This window comes from Camelus bactrianus, chromosome 9, assembly GCF_048773025.1.
Source record: "Camelus bactrianus isolate YW-2024 breed Bactrian camel chromosome 9, ASM4877302v1, whole genome shotgun sequence".
NCBI classification, from domain to species: Eukaryota; Metazoa; Chordata; class Mammalia; order Artiodactyla; family Camelidae; genus Camelus; species Camelus bactrianus.
The window spans coordinates 33,848,257-33,871,829 of record NC_133547.1 but is presented as its reverse complement, the minus strand read 5'-3'; the positions used below and the strand labels follow the sequence as shown (position 1 = coordinate 33,871,829).

At 40.4% G+C, this 23,573-nt stretch overlaps 2 protein-coding genes across 5 annotated transcripts in view; one reads left to right on the top strand and one right to left on the bottom strand.

Moving 5' to 3' along the window:
- SLC30A7 (solute carrier family 30 member 7) overlaps positions 1-374 on the bottom strand; it is an 83,450-nt gene extending 83,076 nt beyond the window's left edge. Inside the window, exon 1 of the mRNA XM_045513261.2 lies at positions 237-374. The gene's annotated coding sequence lies outside the window, so the exon portion shown is untranslated. The remainder of the gene's footprint in view (positions 1-236) is intronic.
- EXTL2 (exostosin like glycosyltransferase 2) lies at positions 134-18,430 on the top strand. 4 transcript variants are annotated; one of them, XM_045513262.2, is made up of 7 exons: positions 134-292; positions 647-844; positions 1,059-1,221; positions 3,430-3,507; positions 13,509-13,936; positions 14,598-14,668; positions 16,389-18,430. In XM_045513262.2, the coding sequence occupies exons 4-7, from the start codon at positions 3,503-3,505 to the stop codon at positions 16,875-16,877; spliced, it is 993 nt and encodes a 330-aa protein (XP_045369218.1). In that variant the 5' UTR covers positions 134-292; positions 647-844; positions 1,059-1,221; positions 3,430-3,502; the 3' UTR covers positions 16,878-18,430. The 4 variants fall into 4 exon arrangements, with proteins under 4 accessions (XP_045369218.1, XP_074226153.1, XP_074226155.1 ...); XM_074370052.1 differs by having other exon boundaries at positions 274-844; XM_074370054.1 differs by lacking the exon at positions 1,059-1,221 and having other exon boundaries at positions 274-844.
- Positions 18,431-23,573: the final 5,143 nt, after the last annotated feature.

The window sequence follows — 23,573 nt, the reverse complement described above, 5'->3', positions numbered from 1 at the left end:
ACGGGAACGGGGGAAGGCGGGGCCGGGGCGGGGCTTGCGCAGCGGGGGCGGGGCTTACGGCCCGGGCGAAGTTGCGCGCGATCTGTTGTGGGCATAAAAGGGTGGTGACCACTAGGTGGCCGCCCTGGAGTGGAGTCCCGCCACTTGCACTCAGGAAGAAAATTCCGAGGTTGCTAGCCTCAGACTGGGCTGGATGGGAGGTTGAGAGCCCGCTTACGCCCACCCCCACCGCCTACCACTGATGTTTCCGGATGCGCCGGCGTCCAGCGCCTGCCCTTTCGCCATTTCCCCTGTAAGCCTTAAATCTCGGTGCACTAGGAAGGTAGTTTAAAGAATCCAGCCGGCAACGCGATCTCTTGCCGCCACTCGGCAGGAAGCGCGAATGATAGTTTTGCTGGGTGAACTCGATGGGAACCCAAATCCTAGTGATCCGCCCCGCCCCGCCCCCTGACCTTTCCGTACTGCCACGCGGGAGACAATCAGTAAATGTCTTTCGAAAAAATGTTCAGTGTATTTAAAACAGCCCTTTAAAAGCAGCTCCTACGAGACTGGCGAATTGAGGTTTGGGTAGGGCAGTGCCTCCACGACAATCTCAATCCGTTGCTAACCCACAGCTCAGGTTCGAACGCTCCCCCTTCACTTCCAGGTCGCCCCGGAGGCCGCGGCCGCGGCTCCAATTCTCGTCAGAACCCCGCTGCCCATTTCAGGGAAGTGAGGGGACAACTGGCTCCGCGGTGGGACGCGAGGGCGTGCGCAGCGCAGGGAAGCGAGCCTGGCGGGCCTGTCCTGGGCGCCCGCGGTCGCTGGGACTCATCTTCGGGCGCTTCTCCGGGAAATCGTCTGGGTAAGGTTCGATGGTCCATCACTTGAATGATTAAAAGTTGTCACCTCAGGAGAGAAATGGGGAAGGGGAGGACTGGCTTTTGGAGGTGGGCTAGAAACTACAGAATAGAGCTTCTTGGGAACAGCCTCTTAGTCTGACGGGAAGTGGAGCGTCACCGAAAGGGAGGGGCACGCACCCGGGGCTGTCCCCTGCTTCAGGCTCCGTCTGCGGGCAGTGTTTGCCCAGGTTATCAGTTCAGCGAATCATGTTGGGTGGATGCACTCTGATGGGTTAGGAAAAAACAAAAAACGAGCAAGCGAGACGCCCCTCCCGTTTTATGATAACCAAGCTGCAAGTAAATAAATCGTCTGGTCCCACTGCAGTCTTCTGCGCTCAAGGTAAGGAAATAGCAGAATGTTCTCGTGTTAAATTTTTTTTTGCAGTGAGGATGTGTGTTTTACGCTCCTTCTTGGACTTTTTGAAAGTGTAGGGTAGTGATTCGGTGGTTTTATTTTTTTAAATATAATTTACTTATTCTACAATTTTTTAAATGTTCATGTTAGTTAAAACTGTGTAAAAACAGCTAGATTCCAGAAATTAAGTTCTAGAAAGAATATTTTGTCTTTGCCTTGCTTGACATATATTTCATTATTTTAACTTAAACAGAAATATTTTCAATTAATAGTATTTACTTATATTTTTAGAAAGCATTTATATTAACCACAGACTGAATTTTACTCTACTGCACTGATGGGGAAACATTAAGTGGGTACAAACTAGGTTAGAGATAAATATTTCCATGGCAATTGAGGTTTTCCCCCCAAAGCTTCTTTATTTCAATATGGTGTAAATTGGAGGTTGGGGGGAGGATATATAGAAATAACTAAATTTCAGCAACTGATTTCCAGCGTTCTCTTAACTCATCAAGGTCAGCTGCAATTTGAGCCTGTGTTTTTGTGTTCTGCCTTTGAAATAAATTCTGCATTTTATCCTATGTTGCTGCAGATGAGAAATTGCTCAGCTGGTTTATGGAGAAATCTGCAGTACCCTTTTTCAAATAGTTTTGAAATAAGTTGGAGAAACTGAAGTTTAATTTCAGATATATTGGTTCTAAATTCCCCTATTTCTGTCCCCCAGTGTATAAGATAACTAATCCCTGGGGGCCTTCTTTCAAAAAGCAGCAATGACACTTCGCATTTTTCATTCTTAGATGACATAGTTACCAACTTCAACACTAAAGGCATTTTATTAGAAATATAAATTGCATACTATTTAAATCAGGAAAAGTTCTATAAGTGGAAAATGTTTGACTGTGTCTCGTTTCTTTTGTCATCTTGAAATAATTTTGTCCCATATATGGTAACTGATATATGTTGTCACATCAAAATTAAAGTTAGTTTCTTTCATTCATTCAACAGACATTTAAAGAGTGTCTACTATATGCTAGGCCTCGTGCTGGGCGTGGGGTGGGGGAAAGGCAGTGGGTTGCAAAGCCTGGTAAGTCAAAGTTCTTTCCCTGGAGGAATTTTATGGGAAGAAGAAGCTGATGTGAGGAGAGGGCAAATCAGTTCAGGGTTTTAGAACTGCGAGATGTTTAAGATGTGCACAAGAGGTGCTTTGGGTGTAGCGAGGAGGGACACCTGTCACTCAGTGAGTCTTTAGACACTTGTTAAGCCATCCTTTTGCCCCTCCAATAATTTGTATCATGAAAGAATATGATTTTGGAAAATCAAAAATGATTCTTTGGCTCTGTTCAGATGGTCATTACAGATGCAGTATCTTGCAATTCTCCAATCAATTTTTAATTTCTTCATATGCTGTAAGATTAAATGGGTTTGTAAATTACAAAATACATATATTAATGAACATTTTTAAGCTAATAAATGGATTTCTACCCTGAACTTTTTAGTATTTGTTTAGATCATCTACTAATTAATTGCATTAGGTTAACTATGCAGACTCTATGGGGAAAAACCCCAGCTTCTCCAAACATGTGACTGAAGACTGAGAAAGAGAGCAGAGAGGATTAAGGGGCAGAAGCTCATCTCCTCCAGCCAAGGGTCCAGTTCCTTTTGCGCAACAGTCAGTAAGGAACAGGAAGAATGCCATCTGTCATTCCTCAGTAATCCACCTGGCATTTATCTGCTACCCTATTTTGGACCCTGTGGTTTTTAGTACTTCATACTGAATGTCCTATGAACCTTTAGTGAAAAAAGGAGTTTTGATGGTAGATAAAACTACAGATATTTAAAAATCTGGAAATTGAATACAAGTGCAGATTGCTAATGCGTCCAGAGGTCTTGCTCCCAGGCATGTATGTTCTGGTTTCAAATGTGTAAACACATTAGATCATCAGGCGATGTGAGTTTATTCTGCTTCTGGGTACTTAAGAGAAAGATGAAAACGAGAATATAGCAGTGTTAGCACCTACCTGACAGGAAGACATCGTCTACCTAATTGCCTCAGTGTAATTTTTAGAACACAGTATAGCAAATTTCAAAAACAATTCAAAACCTATGGATTATGGCATTAAAAAACATTATTTAAAAAAAATTCTTGCTGATTGACAAAAACATCACAGAAAATTCTTTGATTTCCCTTAATAGTGCCAAGAGAGCCTGTACCTGTCAATTACTGAAGCCGTAAGGAAATTTTTTAAACAATTAAAACTTTATCAGAATGAGGTAAGTACCAGTGTCATTTTTTTTTTTACTTTTTAAAAATAGTGGTAAAATACACAGAACACAATATTCGCCATCTTAACCATTTTGAAGTATGCAGCTCAGTGGTGTTAAGTGTACTCACGGTGCTGAGCAGCCAAAATCAAGAACGTTTTCATCCTGCAAAATGAAACTCCACAACCTTTAACCAACAACTTCCTGTTTCTCTGTTCCCCAGCCCCTGGCAACCACCATTCTGCTTTCTGAATTTGACTACTCTGGATTCCTCATGTAAGGGGAATCATAAAGTGTTTTTCCTTTTGTGACTGGCTTCTTTCACCAAGCATGATGTCCTCAAGGTTCATCCATGTTGTATCATGTATCAGAAATTCCTTCCTTCTAAAGTCTAAATAATATTCCATTGTATGTCTACACCACATTTTGTTTATCTGTTCATCTGTCAGGGAACATTTGGGTTGCTTCCACCTTTTGGCTATTGTGAATAATGCTGCTCTGGACATGGTGAAGTACCAGTATTTTTTATCTAAGAAAAATTGTTTCCTACAGGGTTATTTTCGCTTCCTTGGAAATAAGAGTTTTTACTTAAGCCAGCGTCTGTTAGAAAATACTGTGATGCCTCTTTTAGGTCTTATCCGTTGAAACAGTAGCCCAGATTATAGAACACAGTCAGTGCCTACAAAGTTCAAATATTTTTGTAGACTAGAACAAAGCTGAAAATAGAGACTATGCAGAAGACACTGGAAATACAAAGTGGGTCAAATGTGAGAGTCGGGAGTTTGTTCAGACCTGCCGCTCTTTCCATGGCTCAGGAAACGTCATTTAACCTTCTCAGTCTCAGCTATCCCATTTACAAAATGGGGTGGATATATTTTAATTCCCATCTCTCTAGAGATGTGAAACATTACCAATTTGAGATGTTAGGTAACGTAAAGGAGGAAGAGGTCTGACAACTCTCATTACTATTTCTGAACTCTCATGACAGGAATCAGTGGTCTTACTCGTCACCATCCCTAGTGCTTGACAGTGCTGGGCACAGGGTAGGCACCGACGGATGTTTGCGGACTGACAGATAGCTACAATAAAGTCTAATCAAGCTAATATGAGTTGAGATTGCTTCCCTGTTAATTTTGACAGCTAAAACTATTTACAACCCGTAATTCATATGCATGAAATCTGTTTCTCTTAGAGAAGCAATTTTAAGAATGTGAGTGTTTTGCTGCAAATGAGTATTGTATAAAAAGGAGAGAGTTCCATAGAACATTCCAGGGATCTGTTGCCCAGCAATTTTGCCTCCCCTGCATTTTCCTGTGACTAAAACAGAAAGAAGTTCAATTAAAAACTTCGGTATTCTGGAATGGTAAGAGTAATATATTTGCAGATGTACTTGGTTTCCTTTTTGACCCATTTCGGGAACTAATTTTGCATGGCGCTGTGCTGAGCTAAAAATGCCTTTCTATTTCTAGGCTTTCTTCTTAGGATGCATTGACTTCTTGGATCCTTATAAGTTATGGATGTTCTTCTTAGGAATAAGGCCTTTCCTACTCCTGCCCTGGTATATGCCCATAAGTCTGGTCATCTCCAAACATTATCATCATCATCATCATCATTATCATCATCATAATAGCTACCATTAATTGGCAGTTCCAGGAGAAAGATGCCAGGCTAGAAGGAACTTTTCTCTAGTATAACTCAGACCTGTGCACTTTGGGGAAAGAGAGGACCTCATGGCCTCAGTAACAAGTGGCTGGATTGAAGGAGGCAGTGCTTTAAGAAGACTTTATACACAATATTTATGTGTTATTTCCTCCTAAGCCAATGATGACAAGGCAGATCTAGTTAACTGATAGCAGCTGCCTGAAGAAGCACTGAGAAGCAATGTGATGCTTTGTACAGGATGCTTAGAAGGAGGAAGAAATGGCAGCACCGACAGGCAGTCTTTGCTGCTGATCACAGGGTGAGATTGAGGAGGGAGGTGGAGACACAGGTACTTCGCGTCTGCTCTCCCTGATTTAAATGCTGCCCTTGGTGTTCATTCAAACCTGACTTCCCTGTAAAGGAACGGCTCCCTCAACCTGGTTGCCAGGAGGAGCACTTGGTCTTTAACGTGACCAGTACAGAAATTCTTCCCTTACAGCTTTCAGTGAGAAGTGGCCTGTTTTTCAAATATGATACTGTAGCAAATGTAGCTATTCAATGTGTTTTAACAATTCTGTTTCAGATCTATAGTCTCAAAATGCAGTAAGGGCAGCCCCAAGCCTTCTAAATGACAGGACTTAAACTGCCTATCATGTATGTGTAGCCGGTTATACTGTCAATAGAAAAGGTGAATCACTGTAACCTTAGGGGCCAGTCCATGACTCAGTTGATCCAGAGTGTAGTCATCTAAGTGATCCATTCACATCGCTGTACAGTTGGTCATAAACACAGCAGGATCACCAGATGAATCTGTGACACTATGTGGACCCTTTCATTGTCTATTATTTTAACTCTATTCCTAGTCTTGCCTTTATTATTCTTAAATAAATAGTATTAACACAAAATAACTTATTTTGATGTGTTTAGACTTCTGAAAAAAGTAATGGGAGTTAAGAAGAACCATAAAAAAATAGATGGGCTCTTTAGGAGGAAAAGGGAGGGGAAATCATGCAGGAAAGAGGGGGTAGCATCTGAAAATGAGGAAAGCTGTGTAGCCCTTCTAAAATCATAGTGGAAAGAATGAATTCCTCAAATGTGGGAAAATGCACAGGCAAAAACTCTTAGAATACTATCTAGCACCTGGAAAAGACTCATAAAGAAAAGTGACCTTTTGTTTGCTATTTCTGGCATTCTGTATTTTGCAAAGAAGTAAATTCTAATGTGTGCTGCTTAAAATTTTAATGGAAGAGGCTTACTCAAAGCAGTAGTGAACTGATTTGGGTGGTGTTATGACTTAGTTTTGTTCCTGCCAGTAGTCCTGAAGTCTGTTTGGTTTTTGTCAATTTCTGAACCCAAACTAAATTTCTATTTCTCATCTAGATAAAGCTTTATTGTCTGCTTGTTTAAATCATACATGCTGCCAGATTCAGAATATAGCTTCTGGTAATTGTTGCCAGAGTTCAGGAGGGTGATATTATCTAACAAGTGATGGTTTTTCTCCCAAGGCAAATCGACTCATTCTCCAAGTGCTTCCATAGAAACAGGGATGTGCAAAGGTATTTTAGTGCATAATATCTTTGGGAAAAAATCGGAGTTCTAGGACATCTTTTATTAAGTAGTTCGGCCACAGAACTAAAAGCAGGAAGTTGACTTGTATAGCCTGAACTTGAGACCGCATCTCACGACTTGCTCTCTCTCCTAGTCCCCAGACTGGGGATAATCCAGGTCTTCATTGGAAGGAAATGTTTCTTGAGTCTTAACCAGGCCTTAATTTGCATTGAATTTGAGTTTATTCTTTTAAAGTTTCAGGCATTTCTTACTGTTTGTGAAGCTGAAGACCATGCAAATGTAGATTCCCTCACTCCTTTCAACCACAGAGAGTTGTGAGCACTTAGAAAAGGGCCAGGCGCTCTTCTGAGCTACAAAGACCACAGAAACAGCCCTCAAGGTACAGTCAGACTCAAAAAGGAGCTGGAGGCACGGTCAGCAGTTGTAACACCTGGAAAAAAAAGTCGGGTAGCGCTATATTCCTGGTCTCCAGGAGCACTGAGGATGCTGGGTGATAAGAAACATTCACAGGGGAGGGGATGTTGGAAAGAGACTGGAGGAGAGGAGGGAGGGACGGCAGACAGTAAGAGTTTGCCAGGTGGAGAGGAAGGGCTTCGTAATAGAGAAGCTACGATGCACCGACACACGGAGACATGGGTCAGCACGCTGGCTGTAGCTACTCTAAGAGGAAAGTCCTTTTGGAATTGGGTACCACACGTGCCTTTGCCTCAGTTTGAACAATGTCACCTACATGCCGTGAAGTGCTCACCAGGTGTACACTCTCTTCTGACTCTTCTCGCATGTTCATAGACGGGAAGCCCGGGTTCTGAACTGGACTCTGTGTTCCACCTTGGAATGCTTTCATCTCGTGGCAGCTGAACGCCCCTCTCTGAGCATCTATATTGTGTAATCATCAGTTTTTAGGCCAGTACATAGTTAGGAGGATGAGCCAGAGGAGAAGACAATCTGTACAATATGAGGCAAATTGTGTAGTGAGATGGCAGAATGGTTATTATTCTTCCACCATCTGTGGCATTAAAATGAAAATGACAGTTTCTCAGTGCATGACATGAAGCCGCTCGTTGCTTTTCTACTTTATGAGTCAGAGGACATAACTCATCTTTGTTCATGCTGTGCCCTGGCTATTTGTTTTCCGCTTTTGTCTGGATAATTATTGCTTTTCAATCTAAAGGAGCTAGCCTGGAGAAAAGAAATCTTCACTCAACAGTGGTCATTTTAAGGAACTCTGCAAGATGATGTAGTAAATAACTGAAGAGCAGGTTGTTGAAAATTCAAATCGCCTAGCCCATTTAAAGACTGCAGACATTAGAGAATTTGTTAGTTGTTTCATTATATTGTTTACTTTCTCACTCTATCATATATCCACATTTAAGAGAATTTCTTAAAGTTTCAAATAATGCTTTACCAAAAGCTACCCCAATTCTCAGATATTTAAAAAATCTGATATAATGACCCAGCCATGCCACTCCCAAGTAGACACCCAAGAGAAATGAAAACATAGGTTCACATAAAAACTTGTACATGAATGTTCATAACAGCATTATTCATCGTAGAAAAATGTGGAAGCAACTCAAATGTCCAGCAACTGATGAACAGATAAGCAAAATGTGGTATATCTGTGCAATAGAATGTTATTTGGCACTTAAAAAAAAACGAGGTACTGATACAGACTATGACATGGGTGAGCCTTGAAAACCTTATGCTAAGTGAAAAAAGCCAGATACAGAGGCCACATAGTGTATGATTCCATATATATGAAATGTCCAGAATAGACAAATGTAGGGAGTAGATGAGTGTTTGCCTGGTGCTGGGAATGAGGAGTGACTGCTAGTGAATAGGTCTCGGATTTCTTTTTAGTGTGTGAAAAATGTTGTAAAATTAGATTTGGTTGCACAATTCTGTGAGCATACTAACAGCTATTGAACTGCATACTCCAAGTGGATGAAATTTACGGTATGTGAAATCTTAATAAATTTGTGAAACAAAAACCCCAACATACCAATATGAATACTCACATAATCTTACAGGTACCTTAGTGACAGTCTTGTATACTGCTTGTTGACGCATCCTGGCAGGACCTACCATAACACAGTGGAAAGAGTCATGGACTGTGTCAGCAGATGTGTGTTCTTGCCCTGGCTCTGCTGCCGGTTAACTGCATGCAGCTGCATGAGTCCAGGCAAATGCCTTATGCCTAGACCTTGAGTTCTTTACCTATGAGACAAGGAAGTTGGCATAGGAGGGCTCTGAGCTTTCAGTTTTCTTAGTTTATGTGTTTGTATAATAAGGCATATAAATATTGGAGCAGTTTTGGAGACATTGCTTTATCCCTCATTGTTTGAGTGTAATAAATAACAGGGGGGGATTTCAGAGGCTGCCTGGCTGGCAGTCCTCCCCCCATCACATTCAGAGCAGCGCTTCTCAACCTCAGCGTTACTGGCTTGTTAGGCTGGATAAGTCTTTGCTGTGGGAACTGTCTTGTCCGTTGTAGGATGTTGAGCAGCAACCCTGACGTCTGTTTCCCAGATAGCAGTAGCATCTCCTCTCCCCACTCACAGCAATTAGAAGTGTCTCCCGACTTTGCCAAATGTCCCCTGGAGAGCAAAATTGTCCCCAGTTGAAAGAAAATCTCTCAGTCTAAAAGATGCTAAATAACACTATCGAAATAACTAAAAGGCTGTGCCCTCTACCCACAAAGAATAAATAAGTTAACAGATATGCAGAAAATATCTTTTGGGGGTCTTTGATTTTTCAGATGATTAGGAGAAAAAGAAGGATGTGTTTGGTTTTGCTGGCATTTACTGTGTTTATCAAAGTCCGTATTTAACCTGCTGCTGTCATGGATGGGAGAAGGGCAAAAAGGAATAGACTAAGAACTGGCAGATCTTTTTTGGAATGAGACATGGTGCCAATAAATATGTACAGATATAATTTTAAATTTAAAAAATTTAATTCTTGGTTCTTTAAGATGTAGGTTATCCAGGTGTGTTCTTTCTCATACCCCCAAATCAAAGGTCAAAGCTGTGAATTAGATAGGTTCTCCTCTAGACAAAGAGCAGCAGAAAGCTATAAACAGAGGTCCAAACAGCTATGAAGTCATCATCCCTCTCCAGACTGTCCTGAAGCTGTTCCCGCAGGCCTGCAGCAGAGTGCCCGACTTCAGCTGTTCTTCAAGTACAGAGATGCCACTGGCACGGCAGCCTGTAAAGTTCTTGTTCTTCTTGCTTTTCTATAGACTTAACATGGTACCTAATTTTATTGGGCTGTATCATTTAATAAATGCTGCATGAAATGTTTACACTGTCTTTCCAAAGATGTAAAGTATTCCTAACTCCCCAAACATTTTTGATGCCGGTAAAATGGGGATTGGCAGCTACCCTGAGAGAGGGCATTTCAGGGATGGGTATGGAGGGGAACTCCCACTTAAAAGTATAGATAAAAGTCAAACAGTCATTTGTGATTATCTTTGACAATGTATATTCATAGCAGGCTATAGAGGTGAATCTTCATTACGTTTTCTCCACTAAAACTGCCCGGTAGGTATCAGTGTCTGCTTTAGAAACTAGAGACACTGCTGTGTACGTTTTACAACATGCTGTTCCCACTCAGCTATAGAAAATGAACATTAAACTCTTAATCAGGTCATACTTTAATGCAGTTGTCAGATGATCCTTGACTCTGAGTGCTTCTAGCTGGCCATTTTTATGCAGAACTGAAAAATATATTTTATGATACCTGCTTTTGATTCAGTTTTGGAAGGATTTTTAATGGCTTCAAACCAAGATTATTAATTTATAATGGTTTCACTTTGTTTACCACATTCGCAGTATGTGTTGTTTTAGTAAGAAGTGCATACAATGAAAACATCGTACTCTCAAACCTCAAATTACTGTCCTGGAAAAATAATCATGGTGAAGCTGAGGTTACTTCCAAAATAACTCATTTTATTCATATCTTAGCATGAGGCCATGGTAAAAGGAGAAATGCAAAGCTGCTTTCCTTAACAACAGGCTGCAGAGAGAGTCCAGGAGAAGGTATCATTGAAAGCTCTCCAAAAAGATTACTACAAGGAAACATTGTTGCTTAGATCTGGACTTTTGAAAAATGAGAGCTACGGAATGACAATGACCGTTCCCTCAGCCTTATGAATAAGCTCTTCCTTGGCCTGCACGTGCCTCAGCGTGCTCTCACATGCCATCGCGGACTGACCATCCCCTCCCCACCCTGCAGTTCTCCAGTCCCCGCTCTGGTAAACTTCAGAGGGAAGTGTTAAAGGCACAGTCTGTCTGGTCTCTCTGTGTCCCTGCTGAGCTGTATAGAGGAGAACTGTTTCTGCGGCTACATTACACACCTCACAGCATGAAACACGCTCAGGGGAATGTGTCTGTCACTTTAGCTCCACCACTGCCAAGGCTCCTCGATGAAAAAACGGAAGATTGACTGGACACCATTTGCATAGGGAAAATTCCAAATTTCGCTTGGAATCTAATCTGTTAGATGAGGTTTAGATTCCAGTCTTAGGCCTAGCTGCAAATGCCCAGCTTAAACCGCGGGTGCCCGATCAAGAGCTTACGCACACGCGGTGCACTTTTCCGTGAAGGTGGAGTCAACCCAAAATAAACCGTACAGAGGCAGTGGCGTACAAGGAAGAACAGTGACAGTGGCCTTGTACAGTTTGCACGCCACAGCTATGAGTTAGCAAAAGAAGTCTTTTCCAGCTTTACCATGCTTGTCTGTGTTAAGGAATAGATAAGAGTGTGTTTGTTGTATAGCCTGAGAAGAAAAATTGTATCAAAAATAGAGAGGGTAGACTGCATCAACTGAAGTCATCAAGCAGAATAATACCTCATTCTTCCTGGTTCTAAGAGATCTTTTTTTTTTTCTTTAAAGGTATTTTTTAGATGTTTAGAAACTCCTGGTTGATTTTTGTTTTCCATCTTTTCCTAAGTCAGGCTTCTGTACTTGAATGGAGCAATATCATAGTCCAAGGAGAATGCTGAGACATGTAAGAGGGCTGGCTGCCAGAGCACAGAACAAGAACATCCCTAGAAAGCCTGTGCAGGCTCGTGCAGGAGCAAGTAAAGCAAGAAAATCAAAAACCGAAATAGCAGAACAATTTATAAAAAAAACCACAACAATTGAAAGCCAGCAGTACTCCAGAAGGAGGCAGTAGGGGTGATAATGAAACTGTATTGGAAGCCAAGAAATCAGAGCCCTGGGTCTCTGTAAAGCTGTATGGGATTTAACCTTTCCTGACATTTATGACTGAGAGTTGGGTTTTTTTTTTTAATTGAAATACAGTCAATTACAATGTGTCAGTTTCTGGTGTACAGCCCAATGTCCCAGTCATGCATACGCACATATATATTCGTTTTCATATTCTTTTGCATTAAAGGTTATTACAAGATTTTCAGCATAGTTCCCTGTGTTATTATACAGAAGAATATGACTGAGAATTTTGATCAGGCAAAAAATTTTGACCAATGAATATCCAGGCCACGTTCATCAGTAGTTGTTCACCTAGTATTCTGTAGCCAGCACAAGCAGATGCCTTAGGCACAGTGAGGGACAGGAAAGCATACAGTGCCTCGTGTTCTGTGATCCCTGTGTTCTGTGGGAGAGGGCGCTGGGGAGCCTCAAGAGCCCTACCTCCGTGCAACGTAGATTTGCACCTGGCAGTGCCCTCCCCAGCCCACAGTGATGAGCAGCCTGGGCTCTGGGAGCAGTTTTTCCTGGGAATAAACCCTAGATCCATTACTTAAGTTGCTTAGTGATCCTGAGAAAGTTTCTTTGACCTCTGAAAGCATCCAAACTATTAAATGGGAATAATGGGAATAATAACAGTAAACAAGATAAACAAGATTCTGTCACTCCCCTGATCAAAACCCTCCAATGGCTTCTCATCGCACTTAGTCACATAGAATAAAGTCCATCCTCCTTACTCAGGACAGCATCCCCCATAATCCCGCCCTGGCTTATGTCATTCTCGTTTACTCTCTTCATTATCTCTATCCTAAATTAGCTTTGAGTTTATTTACTTTGTTGTCTGTCTCTCGCTACTATTTCCTCTGCTACTAGCAGCAGAGGATTTATCTATCTGATTCATTGCTGTATTCACAGAACCTGAAACAGTGCCTGGGATAGTAAGTGCTCAGTAATTACATGTTTAATCTATTGAGTAGGTAAGTACATACTGTGACATGCAGAGCACACAGTACAGGGCCTCACGGTAATAAACCCACTATAATTGCTTGCTGCTGCTCTGCTGCGACTATCACCTGTCTCATGTATATTAGGGTTCTGCATATGATTTTACTTGGAAAAAAGTTTGCTACCAAAAAGTAAATTTAAAGTTGATATACTAAAGTATACAAATGTCAGGACATCAAGTTTTACCCCTTAAATATATACAATTTTTATGTGTCACTGATATCTCAGTAAAGCTATTTAAAGAATCTAGTATACTACAAGGACAAATATAACCCTTTTTGAATAAATAATCTCAGTCCCAAATTTTTAGTGGTGAAATGAGGGCAAAATTTAAAATACACTATTTAATCCTTCCTGTTTGGTGGGTAGGTGAGTTTTCGTCTGCAGCTGCAAAGCAAGCAGGCCCAGAAGGGAAGGTTTCCTCACTGTATTTTTTATCTTAGCCCACATCACCTTACCAAAGTGGCAGGGAGAACTGAACTCAAATCAGCTAAAAGAAGATTAACCTCTCTCCTTAAGAAGGCAAAACAAAAGCATGGTAACTGGTAAGAATGCTAAGATTCTGCATTTTCTTTCCATCTCTGCCGCAGGTGTTGCCACATCGGCAAACTCCCTGGAAGAGTGATGGGGATTCGCGTGCTCCGTTTCTCGTTGGTGGTGATCCTCGTGTTACTACTGGTAGCGGGGGCTCTGACCACTTTGCTTCCTAACATCAAAGAAGACAAGATGCTCGCTTTGCGCAGGGAAATCAAATCCCAGGGCAAGTCCACCCTGGACTCCTTTACTCTCATAATGCAGACATACAACAGAACAGACCTCTTATTTAGACTTTTAAATCATTATCAGGCGATACCATATCTGCACAAAGTGATTGTAGTGTGGAACAATGTTGGGGAGAAGGGCCCAGATGAGTTGTGGAATTCCCTAGGGCCTCACCCGGTCCCGGTGATCTTCAAACTACAGACAACAAACAGGGTGAGAAATCGACTCCAGGTCTTCCCTGAACTGGAAACCAATGGTGAGTTACAGCTGGGTTCTTAGCCTGGTAGGGTTGCAGCGAACCAGAGCTGGGGGCGAGTGTGTGGCTTTTTGGCCTTCTGCTTGTCTCAACTGTCCAGAGAAAATAGGGAAATTTTATCACAATTGGGAAAATAGGGAATTTTAATCAGAAAGCATTTTGAAAAACTTAAAGGGCAGTTTCCGAGATGTCAAGAAGCAGTCACCTGGGGAAGAAATCACGCATATCTTGCAACAATGACAAAGAGGTTAATACTGAGAAAGAGATATGCTGTGATTACACATTACTGCGTCACAGAAGGGAGTAAAATGCCATTTAACTTACGCTTAGTGTATTTTTTACCACCTCCTTTTCCTCCTATTCATAGCAGTTACACGAGATTATAATTTACTTAAAAGGACGTCGGTTTTATTTATTTATAGGTTCATTAATTTCTAGCATAATGGTTGATAATGACAGGATACTTTCCCCCTCAGGCAGTTAAAAAATCAATTACAATTCAAATAGAAACTTTTTCTGCTAGACAAATCTGTCCTATAACACCTTTTTTATTTACTGATTTCATTTAGAAAATACTGTCATTTGAATGATCTATTTTGTATCTCACTAGTTTTGCTTTTATTTCTACACTTTCACTTAAATTGTTTTCCTCTCATTTCAGCGGTGTTAATGATAGATGATGACATGCTAATTAGCGCCCAAGACCTCGTTTTTGCTTTCTCCGTTTGGCAGGTAATGTTGCCACCTCCTTTATAAAATCATCAGTATAAAGTCTGATCTAGTGTCGAACCAGGGCAGCATGGTTTAATGTGGTAGTCACTCAAAGCAGTGTAGGTAATATTTATCTAAAAGGCAAATTAATTTGTCATGAAGTAATCATATTTCCTGAGCTCAGTTAAGCTAATCTGAAAGTTACAGTATCTTTTATCAATATTTGATTTATATTTGGTATGTTGGGAGAAGAGCTAGAACTGTCTTCCAAAGAACAGTGAGGAAGTGATCTCGTGTGCGGTACAGTGGGGAGGAAGCGATCTGGTGTGTGGTACGGCGGGGAGGAAGTGATCTGGTGTGTGGTACGGCGGGGAGGAAGTGATCTGGTGTGTGGTACGGTGGGGAGGAAGTGATCTGGTGTGCGGTACGGCGGGGAGGAAGCGATCTGGTGTGTGGTACAGCAGAGACTAGAATCCAGGGATGCCTTCTGCAAGGTAGTAGACCTGTGTATCTCAAATGAGAAGTGCATTTCCGTATTAATATTGTCTAGAACTTTCTTTGAAAGAAAGCTTTTATTACATCCACAAAACTTAACTCTGATTCTGAGACTATTGTTTAAAAATTGATAATATTAATAATAATTCTACATGCACCATTGTGGTGGCAGGTTTTTTCCCTCCTAAATCCCAGCTGGGATAAACAGGTATAAATTGCTCGGTATTCTATAAAAACACCTCTTTCCTAGTGAATATGTGTTAGTAGCTGGCTTTTACAAGTTACACTACAATTACCTGAAACCAGACCTGCATACAAATACTCTGAAACCCTGTCAAATAATTTAACCATTAAAAAAAATTCAACACTGTGTACCCAGTAAATGGTCTCATTTGCACGGTGGTAACTCTCCTTAATAAGTGACTTGGGATGTAACAACCTTAGATATTAATGGTAAGTGGTCACAGAACTCTGCAGATACCAGCATTCCCAAAACTCCACTTTTTAATTTCATGCCTAGTGTTCTGATCAACACATTTTTTCCATATCAGCAATTTTTCCAGCCCTGTAAATTATAGACAAAAAATTCTTATATCATACTCCAGCTATGAGATTTCTATTTCAGGTGAAAAAACCAATTTACTGAAAATGTCAGTGTGGGAGGAAATAATGAGACCTATGGTTAATTAGAACAATCCAAGTAAACCGTAATTGAAGATGGATAAATATGATTTTAGGTTTTATTCATAAAAGTATCAAGAACGGTTTCAATCTATTGTGCAAGATGATCTGACTCCTAAAGTTCAATGCCATCAGTGCCCTGCAGGGGGTAGTGATTTGGAGAACAGAGGCCAGCAAATTAGAGCAGACACGTATCTATCTATGCCTTTGCCCCTACCCATGACCTCCACCTCGTAGAGTCAACTGCTCTTGCAGTAAACTTGGAAAAACCAGACTCTCTGGTGGTGCTAAGTTATTAATATCAGATAAGGTTTGAATTAGGAGAATATTTGTGAGGTTAGAAATTTTGTTACAGATTTAGGTTATGGTGGCATTTGACCTTTAAACTTACTAGGATGTAGATTTATGAAGTTGCCTAGAGTTAAGAGAAATTGAGACGTAGAAGCCGGGAGTAAAATAATGTTGGCAAATCAGTTTGGTTCTTTCTGTAATAAATCATTGTCTTTTTCACCATGTCAGCTCTAAAGAAATGCCACACTCAGTTGTTCTTTTTCCGTCTTTTCAGCAATTTCCTGATCAGATTGTAGGATTTGTTCCTAGAAAGCATGTCTCTACCTCCTCGGGTGTCTACAGTTATGGAGGTTTTGAACTGCAAACACCAGGCTCTGGAACTGGTGACCACTACTCTCTGGTGCTCATTGGAGCCTCATTCTTCAGCAGCAAATACCTTGAGCTCTTTCAGAGACAGCCTGCAGTCATCCACGCTTTGATAGACGAAATGCAAAACTGTGATGATATTGCCATGAATTTCATCATTGCCAAGCACAGTGGGAAGCCTTCAGGGGTATTTGTGAAGCCTGTAAACATGGGCAGTTTAGAAAAAGAAACCAACGGTGGCTATTCCGGAATGTGGCACCGAGCTGAGCACTTCCTGCAGAGGTCTTACTGCATCAATAAGCTTGCTGCTATCTATGACGGCATGCCCTTAAAGTACTCCAATATTATGATTTCTCAGTTTGGTTTCCCGTACGCCAACCACAAGAGTAAAATGTGAAAGCAAAACAAACAAAAGCGAACCTCAGACCTGCTTGGTATTTGAGTAGCTTCTTCGTGCTATGGTCGGTTTTTTGTTTTCTGGTGTTTTAAAGCAACATCACGAACTTTTTTTCCACCCTAGAAGTCTCTACAAAGGGAAAAAAAAATGCGTAGTGCTTTTAGGATGTCAAATTCATGTGAACGTCAAAAACCACGAAGCTGGTATTGTCCAGACAGACCTTCTTGTGAGGAGTTCTCGTCCACGGGTATAATCCCTTTGTTGGCAATTTTATTGTCTGTGTTCTGAGACCGGTCTACAATTTTTTGACTCCTGGCACTTACCTCAAGCTGTTTCCATGATCAGAAACTCCAGAGAAGCATTTCTCAGCTTTTTCACTAAAGGATGGTTGTTTTCGTCTGAAGCCTCTTCAGCAAAAGCCTGCGGTGTCGGGAGAACCCGTGCGAAGAGAGAATAGTCGCAATCCCATATGAGAGCAAATGGCAAATTTGTGTCGACGAGTCATCATTGCTTCCCTTGCGGTCCTTCCAGCCATCCTGTTCCAGGACTAACTCATCTTGGCATGGTTTTGATGCGGCCATTGGTGCTTTTATTTCTGTTGATAAGTCTGTTGTGACTGGGAGGGGTAATTTTAGTAGCTGAAGGATGTCTAGTTGTTGGCTTAACTTTTGTGAACATTTACTGCATGGATCGCAAAAAGGTACAGCCTATGTTTCTTATATGCAACAAGGAGTAAATGTGTTACTAGATTCAGGTCATGCACTTTGTCACCGAATCTGACTTTGAGATTGTACATTAATTCTTGTATTTTACACAAAGTATGTATTGTTTAAGAAACACATAAAATAACTCTTCTGAAAGAGTGGTTAAATAGGGACTGGCAGAAATTAAAACCCTTAGTATCAAAGGATCTTTATTGTTACAAAGCATAGGTTATCTCGTGAATACTAAAGGGTTGTGTGTATTACACACAAAGTCAATCTCTTGCATTCAGAGCTTCTCCCCTCAACCCCCCCAAAAGATCCAAAGCTCATGCTGATATTTCAGTCACTTACATAGATACTGGGAAAAATAAGGGACCTGAGTCATAGCAGAGGCGTTCCACAGGGAGTGCGCACCAGTTAATGGTTGAGTTGCCCACTCTGTTATATGGATTTGTGTCTGATCCACACCGTGTCTGCGTTTGGTCCTTGGTCACTGCTGGTGGCGAGGAATACTTCATTAGGTCCCTGTCTGTCACCTTTCCCTCTTCCTATTCCCCCTCCTGCTCCCACTATGCCATTATATTGTCACAGTAGCAAAGCGGTGAAAGTATGAAAACAATCACGGTTAATGTTCCAGCAATGAGGTCTCTGCAGTTAGCTCGGGGTCTGTTGTTCCTTTACATTGGCGTGTATTACGTGTCTTACTGCAATCAGAGAAAACCAGTAGAACTCAGAACCTCACTAGAAATCTATAGTGTTCATTATCTGCTTTGTCCAACCTGGGTAGTGATTTTTTTTTTTGCCTCTTGAGAGTCTGCTGACAGATAAATAAAATAAATGTTTACCATCCAGGTGTTCTATATTAATTAAGAAGACATTTGCTCTGGGGTTCAGTATTTATACAGATTGACAAATATTCTAATATATTGCTCAGAGTAAAGTAGAGGTATTCGCTACATTACCCATGGGGGAGTTTTCCAGTGGGAAAATATTCTCAGATTTTATTCCTCATCTTGTGCTCTTAGACTTGTCTTCAGCATCACTTAAGTTGCTCATGATATTTTTCAGACATTATAGAACAACGATGAAAACGATGTTCAATCTGTGTTACAAAGACTCTTGCATTTGCTTGAGGCTAGATTTCTACTAAAACTCTTTTCCCCTGCACACCTCTTATTCTTGCTTCAAATGATCTGGAGAAGGGTTGATGCTCAGGCTTAAAACTGCATAAGAAGAGTGATGTAGCTTAGGGGTTAATTGTGCGGTAGAGTACCTGGGCCCACATCCTTCCTGGATCTCATATTTGCTTAACCTCTTGATGCTTCAGTTTCCTCAACTACAAAAATGAGAATAATGTCTATATAGAGATTTGTTTTAAGGAATAGAGGAGATCGCTTGTATAAACATAGCACAACACCTTGACTATTTTAAATGGTCCATAAAGGAAGCTGTTGGGGCCTGTCATTGATCATAGCGCAGTTAATTCTTCTACAGCTCACCTCACAAGTATTAGAAAGGTTTCTGGACCCACCAGGTGAGGTATTTGGGAAATTGTTTCTCCGTAACAATGTTTCTACTTAACCTGGGCAATTTTCATCTCATTTTCTTTATTTCAGCCATTTTTCTTGTTATTAAAATGGTACATACTCATTCCAGCAATTTTGGCATATTCAGAATGGTACAAAGAAGGAATTAAAAGCTCCACCACCACATTAACAACGGCTAAGCATTTTAGTGTCTATTCCTCCTGACTTTTCTAGGCATATATTTTAATAGCATGATTTGTTTGGTATCTCATTAGATGGATAAGCCATAATTTATATAGTCAATCCTGTTACCACTTTGATAATTCATGACTATTATAAGAACATTTGGGTAAGTGTCCTTGCCGTGAACTGACATCTTTGAGCTTCTCTATAATGATTTCTTTAAAATCAAGTCCAGGAAGTCCAGTATCTGGAGCTAGCATTCATATTTGGGGGGCTTTTAATACATAGTGCTGTATGCCTCCAGAGGCATCAGCATAGCTACAGTGTGACCAAATCTGAGGGCACCTGCTTCCCATCAGACTTCCCAACATTGCATATTATTTAAAATTTTCTTAATTTCTTCTGCTTTGTACCAAATACTCAAACACTGCAGGATTTGAAAGGACTTGGGTTATGTTGAGAACTCCATGTTGAGAAGGCTGAAAACACAGGCAATCAACTATCAAATGAAAGATTCCAGGGCAGTGTGAGCTTCAGGAAGCTTTTGAAGTGCTTCCAGAAACTCTCTGCTCCCAGGTTGGAATACAGGCAATGAATTGCTGGCTCTTTGCTGGTCCCGGGGAATAAAAAACTTGGAAGCAACAACAACAAACAAAACTGTCACACTCGTTCATCTTACAAAGACCTAGGGCTTTGGCCACAAGATCGGGAGTGGATAAGTGAGTGTGTGTGTGTGCGCGCACACAGCTACATGCACTTGTGGCAGAGGGGAGGGTAAGAGGTAGAGTGGGAAGGAAGGGGGTGGAATGGAGGTCGGTGCTGTGATGGAGGAGGAACAGGAGGTGCCAAACCCCACTGGACGCTACAAGGGCTCACATGGTGAGATCTGATCATCCTCTACCCCATGCTATTTCATAAACCAGTTTTTAGCGTTCTGCTAGGGTTCCCCTAACTCTCTCTCTCCCTCTTCCTCCGCCCCTCCTTCCAGGAAGGCTTTCTCAATATGAAGCTCAAATGTTTTCAAAAAATATATTTATTGTGGATACAACACAAAGAACATTTGCTACATTAGAAATATGCACTGAGTCCTGGCTCCACTGAATTTCCTTACCTGCAGAAGAGGGTTGAAAATCCCTGCCCTAAAATTTCACCAGTTGCCTTTGGTTTCAAAGGGCACAATGTAAATGAAGAACTTTGTAGCATCAGGAAAATGAAAGAATTTTTAAAAAGCCATCACAGATAAAGAGAGAGCGGCTCCGCCAGAAGTGAAAGGAACTTGGTTATGAATTAGTAGCTGTGTCAAAATTATACCTTAGAGCATAAAAAGAAATGAGAATAAATATGCAAGTACTGAAAACAATTTAAGGAACCCACTTTATTAGCTCTGGCTCAGAATGAAGTATATGAATGAAGTATTTAAGCTAGAGATGACTTGAGGCAATTTCTCTTTTCATATGTCAAGATTTCTTTTACTGGAAAAGAGAAAGAATCAAATTTTTCATCGAAATATTTTAAGTTAAAAAAAAAAAGAAATCTGAAGGAAGCAGCTTCAATTTACAGCAGTGGTTCTTCACTTCGGCTGATTTCCACCCCTCCAGGGGTCGTCAGCAATGTCTGGAGACCTTCTGGTTGTTAATAAATGGGAGCAGTCTACTGGCATGTAGTAAGATGCTGCAGCCTTCCCCCTCCCGCAACGAATTCACCGTCCCCAAATGCCAATAGCGCTGAAGTTGGGAAAAAACGTGCATGGCATTACATATAGAATATTTGACTGGTAATTTATCTGAATAACTAACACATTCACAATGCAAGTTTCACTGCTGAAGTTCTATCTTATATATCAGCGCCTATTAGAACAGAAAATTAAAGGGGGAAACGTTTACATTACTACTGAGACATCCGGTGCATAATTCTGTGACCCCAAATCTGACCAAAGAGCCAGAAATATCCCTGATTAATGTTTATTTCTGACTATTTTTTCCCCTAATTCACCTGCCTCTTTCTATTTTCACATCTGAAGAAATAGACAATGGCTCTCCAGTTTCTAGGAAGGACCTATGAATAAATACACATTTCTGAAGCAATATTGCTACAGAGCAATATTACATAATATAGTGTGACTTCATAACACATCTCTAGTTAGAGAAAGTCAGAATGGTTAAGTTACTGGATGCGAAATACCAATTTTCATTTATTTATGTATCTTTCAAGTATTTTTGGTTTAAACAATAAATAATTTTTTATTGAAGTATAGTCTATTTAAATGTTGTGTTATTTTCTGTGTACAGCATAGTCATTCATTTATTCTTTTCACATTCTTTTTCATTATAGGCTCTTACAAGGTAAGGAATATAGCTCCCTGTGCTGTACAGTAGGACCTTGTTTATCTATTTTGTGTATAGTAGTTAGTATCTGCATATCCTGAACTCCCGCTTTATCTCTCCAACCCCTACCCCTTTTCCTCCTGGTAACCATAGGTTTGTTTTCTACGTCTGTGAGTCTTAAGCAATAAACCTAATAAACAGCTAGTGAAGACAACTTACATAGGAAAGAATCCGGGAATGAGAGAATTAGGAAACATTTTTCTCTTATCAGTTAGGTAATGAGGTACGTATATTTTGGGGAGTCTTAATTTCCACATATGCAAAAGAGGGGGATGAACTAGATGAACTAAATGACTAGTAAATTTCTCTCTATTTGTAAAATTCTGTAACCCCAAAACAGTGTTAGAATTGGTAGGTTTCAAAGGAGCCATGTTATACTTCCGGGCAAGGAAAAACAAATCCCTTAGAATTTAGCCCTCCTGGTGCTTACAGCCTTCCCTACATCCTAAGCCTATCTCCCCAGGAGTCTTTTCTCAAGGTGGAAACTAACTTAATAAACATCACTACTGTTGTACTGCTTTAGGACCAAAAGACAAAATGATGATGATGCGATGAAAAAGAAGCTGATGATGTCATTATTCAGTAATAAACACTGACTGGAAGAGGTTAGGATTTAAAAGACGTTATGCTTCTCAACCAAGCTTCTGTTACCACTGGCCTTGAGGAAGGTCTCAAAGTAAATTGCAACAGGCTAACAAACCACTTGAATCAAATTGAACTATAAGTCAGAAATCATCAGGTACAGCCGGTAATTTGTTAAACCAGGAATGCAAGAACAAGGTTTAAAGACTAAATTAAACTATTTGATTCTATTGAAATTTATAAAACGCGATTTTTATGGAATTTACTGTCTTACCAGCAGATGTCAGAGCAACCTAATTAAGTGAGTAACGTTTTTTAGCAGATTAAATACCTGCCAGTAAACTGAGTGAAAACAGTCTTAAAATAGCAGTTAAAAACCTGTCAATGCGTTTAAGAATATCTTCTTAAGTGGAGCTATAGAAAAATATCAATCCTTCAAAAGTTATTAAGTTAAAATGGGCCCTTACCTAGATAAATCTTATTACATAAGTTGTAACACGTTATTATCGTCTTAATTTATGTGACAATAGCATTTCTCAGTGACATATAAAAGACATGACCTTAATTAAGTACAAAATGCTAATCTGGGGTAAAGTGTAAGAATAACAGTATTTTAAAAACTCATGCATCATAGACACTAGAGCCCAAGGAAACTCATTTGTCTCTGGGTGACATATTTACAACCCCCGAAGAAACACATTAATTCTTAATGAATCCTAAAATATCTGTAGTGTGATGCCATCTGTTTTCCAGGCTGTAGCCTTTTGCTTTTAGCAAAAGTTGTTCATCTAATGGCAGTAACAGCAACACCCAAGATGCGGGGAACATGCACTTAAATTATACGTACAATCTTTATGACAAACTGCAACATAGGTAATTGTATCACCCACATTTGAGGATTAATAACTGATGCTCCACGAGGTTAGGTAATTTGTCTAATAATTAAAAGTTACACAGAAAGTCAAAGTGACAGACCACAGTGGTTTTTTATAAATTTAAATGTGCACTTACCATATAACATAGCAATTCCATGCCTGGGTATTTACACAAGACGTGTGAAAAATTATATATCCACACAGAGACATGCATACAAACGTTTACCGAAACTTTATTCATAATCCTCAAAAGCTGGAAACAACTCAACTTACCATCAGCTAGTTAAAGGATAAACATTGTGGTTTATGCATGTGATAGAGTACTAGTCAGCAATAAATAGGAACCAACTTTTGATACATACAACAACTTGACAGAATATCAAGTCACTAAGCCAAGCAAAAGAAGACAGCCACAAAGGCTACGTGACACATGATTCCATGT